At 51.3% G+C, this 4,397-nt stretch overlaps 1 protein-coding gene across 1 annotated transcript; it reads left to right on the top strand.

Moving 5' to 3' along the window:
* Positions 1-1,451: 1,451 nt before the first annotated feature.
* Positions 1,452-3,769, top strand: LOC104527532 (uncharacterized protein DDB_G0271670-like; the record flags this gene model as incomplete). The annotated part of the gene is given in 6 exon segments (XM_029085792.1): positions 1,452-1,946; positions 1,982-2,155; positions 2,258-2,343; positions 2,387-2,738; positions 2,794-3,306; positions 3,587-3,769. Coding segments are annotated over 6 exon segments (1,803 nt in total), but the record flags the coding sequence as incomplete, so codon positions are not given.
* Between the last annotated feature and the right edge of the window lie 628 nt (positions 3,770-4,397).

Here is a 4,397-nt window from a genome sequence, read left to right as displayed (position 1 = left end):
TCAGGTGGGTTGGGGGACACCTGGTGACAGGGGGTTGGGGACAATCCCGTGCTGGGTGACAACAGGTTTGGGGGTGACAAGAGGCCATAGGGGGACCCTGGGGTGGGATCTGGGGGTGACCTGGTGACATCGGGGGACACCCTGTTGGACCCTCAAGGACTTTGGGGTCCCCTAGAGCCCTGGGGTCCTCCTGGGACCTCCAAGACCTTCAGGGTCCCTCGTTGCTGTAGGACCCCTGAAGGACCCCCCAGATTTCGGGGTCCCCCCCCACATCTCTAGAGCTTCTGTGGGACCTTCAAGGACCTTGAGGGTCCCCCAACATTGGACGGTTCCTGCAGGAACCCCCCAAAAATTTGGAGGTTCCTCCACCTCTGTAGACCCCTGAAGGACCCCCCAGAGTTTTGGGGGTCCCCCCATATCTGTGGGACCTTCAAGGACCTTGAGGGTCCCCCAACATTGGACGGTTCCTGCAGGAACCCCCCAAAAATTTGGAGGTTCCTCCACCTCTGTAGACCCCTGAAGGACCCCCCAGAGTTTTGGGGGTCCCCCCATATCTGTGGGACCTTCAAGGACCTTGAGGGTCCCCCAACATTGGACGGTTCCTGCAGGAACCCCCCAAAAATTTGGAGGTTCCTCCACCTCTGTAGACCCCTGAAGGACCCCCCAGAGTTTTGGGGGTCCCCCCATATCTGTGGGACCTTCAAGGACCTTGAGGGTCCCCCAACATTGGACGGTTCCTGCAGGAACCCCCCAAAAATTTGGAGGTTCCTCCACCTCTGTAGACCCCTGAAGGACCCCCCAGAGTTTTGGGGGTCCCCCCATATCTGTGAGACCCCCAAAGACCTTGAGGGTCTCCAACATCGTAGGATTCCTGCAGGACTCCTAAAGACTTTGAGGTTCCTCCATCTCTGTAGACTTTTTGGTGGAACCTCCAAAGTTCTTGAGGTTCCTCCACCTCTATAGACCCCTGAAGGACCCCCCAAGAGTTTTGGGGGTCCCCCCATATCTGTGAGACCCCCAAAGACCTTGAGGGTCTCCAACATCGTAGGATTCCTGCAGGACTCCCAAAGACTTTGAGGTTCTTCCATTGCTGTAGACCTTCTGGTGGAACCTCCAAAAGTTCTTGAGGTTCCCGCACCTCTACAGACCCCTGAAGGACCCCCCAAGAGTTTTGGGGGTCCCCCCATATCTGTGGGACCTTCAAGGACCTTGAGGTTCCTCCAACTCTGTAGATCTTTTTGGTGGAACTCCAAAAGTTCTTGAGGTTCTTCCATTACTATAGACTTTTTGGTGGAACCTCCAAAAGTTCTTGAGGTTCCTCCACCTCTGTAGACCCCTGTAGAACCTCCACCCCCCTCAGAATTTAGGGGTGTGTGTGTCCCCCCTCAACCCCCCTCACCCTGCCCTCAGGTCCATCCATCCCCCCTAAACCCACCGGGGAACCCCCAGGGATGGGGGAACCGGTGGGATGTTGTGAACGGGTGGCCATCAACGTGGCTGGAAGAAGATTTGAGACCTTGGGGAGGACCCTCCACCGCTTCCCCGACACCCTCTTGGGTGACCCCCGCCGGCGCCGGCGTTACTTCGACCCTCAACGCCGCGAGTATTTCTTCGACCGTCACCGCGGAGCCTTCGGCGCCGTCCTCTACTACTACCAATCCGGTGGGAGACTCCGTCGTCCACCCGATGTCCCCTTAGATGTCTTCTTGGAGGAGTTACGGTTCTATCAGTTGGGTGATGAAGCTGAAGGAAGACTCCGCGAGGCCGAAGGCTTCACGGTGGAGGTGGCTCCACCGTTACCACGTGGAAGGTTACAACGTCAAGCTTGGTTGTTGTGTGAACATCCGGAAAGTTCTCCAGCTGCTCGTGTGGTGGCCTTGCTCTCCGTCTTCATCATCCTCATCTCCATCGTGGTCTTCTGCTTGGAGACCCTGCCTCAGTTTCGGGCTGGAGGGGAGAGCTCCACTCAGGTGAGTCACAGGGAATGTCCTCAGCATCCTCTTCCTCACCATCCTCATCCTCAACATCCTTGGTATCCTCATCTTCTCCATCATCTTCACCATCCTTGGTATCCTCATCTTCTCCATCATCTTCACCATCCTTGGTAACCTCATCTTCACCATCATCTTCACCATCTTCATCTTCACCATCCTTGGTATCCTGCTCTTCACCATCATCTTCACCATCTTCATCTTCACCCTCTTCATTCTCATGATCCTCAACCTCATCATCCTCATCATTATGATCAACCTCATCATCCTCATCCTCACCATCCTTGGTATCCTCATCTTCTCCATCTTCTTCACCATCTTCATCTCCTTCTTTGTCATCCTCATCTCCATCGTGGTCTTCTGCTTGGAGACCCTGCCTCAGTTTCGGGCTGGAGGGGAGAGCTCCACTCAGGTGAGTCACGGGGAACGTTCTCAGCGTCCTCTTCCTCACCATCCTCATCCTCAACATCCTTGATAACCTCATCTTCACCATCATCTTCACCATCTTCATCTTCACCATCCTTGGTATCCTCATCTTCACCATCTTCATCCTCATGATCCTCAACCTCATCATCCTCATCATTATGATCAACCTCACCATCCTCATCCTCACCATCCTTGGTATCCTCATCTTCACCATCATCTTCACCATCCTCATCCTCACCATCCTTGGTATCCTCATCTTCTCCATCATCTTCACCATCTTCATCTCCTTCTTCGTCATCCTCATCTCCATCGTGGTCTTCTGCTTGGAGACCCTGCCTCAGTTTCGGGCTGGAGGGGAGAGCTCCACTCAGGTGAGTCACAGGGAATGTCCTCAGCATCTTCTTCCTCACCATCATCAGTGTCTACAGCCTCAGCCTTGTCATCTTCATCCTCATGGTCAACCTCATCATCCTCATCCTCAATATCCTTGGTATCCTCATCTTCTCCATCATCTTCACCATCATCTTCACCATCTTCATCTTCATCCTCATAATTCTCAACCTCATCATCCTCATCATTATGATCAACCTCATCATCTTCATCCTCACCATCCTTGGTATCCTCATCTTCACCATCTTCATCTTCACCATCTTCATCTTCACCATCCTCATGGTCCTCAGCTTCATCATCCTCAGCCTCATCATCCTCATCCTCACCATCCTCAGTATCCTCAACTTCATCATCCTCATCTTCTTCATCCTTGTGATCCCCAATGTCATCATCTTCATCCTCATCCTTATGGTCCTCAGCTTCATCATCCTCATCCTCAACATCTTCATCTTCATCCTGATAACCCTCAACCCCATCACCCTCATCCTCACCATCTCCAGTATCCTCAGCTTCACCATCTTCATCCTCACCATTTTCATCTTCATCCTTATGATCCTCAACCTCAGCATCTTCATCCTTGTGGTCCTCAGCTTCATCATCCTCATCTTCACCATCCTCATTCTCACCATCCTTGTTCTTATGCTTACCATCCTCATCATCATCTTCATCATCCTTCGCTGTTATCCTCCTCATCTTCACCATCCTCCTCATCTTCTCCATCCTCATTCTCACCATCCTCATCTTCACCATCCTCCTCCTCTTCCTCCTCCTCCCTGAAGACCCTGCCCCAGTTCTGCCCCAGCAGGGACCTCCTCCAGATGAGTCACCCCAACCTTATCATCCTCCTGACCATCATCATCATCCTCCTGACCATCCTCCTCCTCATCCTGACCATCATCACCATCCTCCTGACCATCATCATCATCCTCCTGACCATCCTCCTACTCATCATCCTTCTTCTCGTTCTCATTTCATCGTCCTTCGTTTTCTCAACACCTTCCTCCTCATCTTCATCCTCTTCCTTCTGTTGGACCTTTCCTTCACCATTCTCACTGTCCTGTTCTTGTTCTCATCTTCATCTTCATCTTCATCTTCATCTTCATCTTCATCTTCATCATTCTTCTCACCTCTTTCTCCATCTTCTCCACCTTTCTCTTTCTTCTTCTGTTCTTCCTCCTCCATCATCATCATCATCCTTTCCCTCAAGCCCTTCCTCATCGCTGTCACCCTCGTCATTCTCATCGCTCTTCGTCTTTTCATCATCATCATCATCCTCCTCATCGTCCTCCATTTCCTTCCTCCCAGCTTCTTCACCATCCTCATCATCACTTCCCTCATCCTTCTTTCTCTCTTCTTTCTTCTCACCATCATCATCATCATCATCATCATCATCATCATCATCATCATCTTCTTCTTCTTCTTCTTCTTCTTCTTTTCTTCTTCTTCTTCTTCTTCTTCTTCTTCCATTCTTCTTCATCCACTAATTTCTCTTCTCATGACCTTAGTCCTCCTCTTCCTCCTCTTCCTCCTCCTCCTCCTCCTCTTCCTCCTTCTCATCTTCATCATTTTCCTCTTCCTTTTCCTGCTCCT

Source organism: Antrostomus carolinensis, unplaced genomic scaffold (assembly GCF_000700745.2).
Source record: "Antrostomus carolinensis isolate BGI_N321 unplaced genomic scaffold, ASM70074v2 scaffold20247, whole genome shotgun sequence".
Lineage (NCBI taxonomy): Eukaryota > Metazoa > Chordata > Aves > Caprimulgiformes > Caprimulgidae > Antrostomus > Antrostomus carolinensis.
Note: the sequence above shows the minus strand (reverse complement) of the source record. Positions and strands in the feature narration are given on the sequence as shown.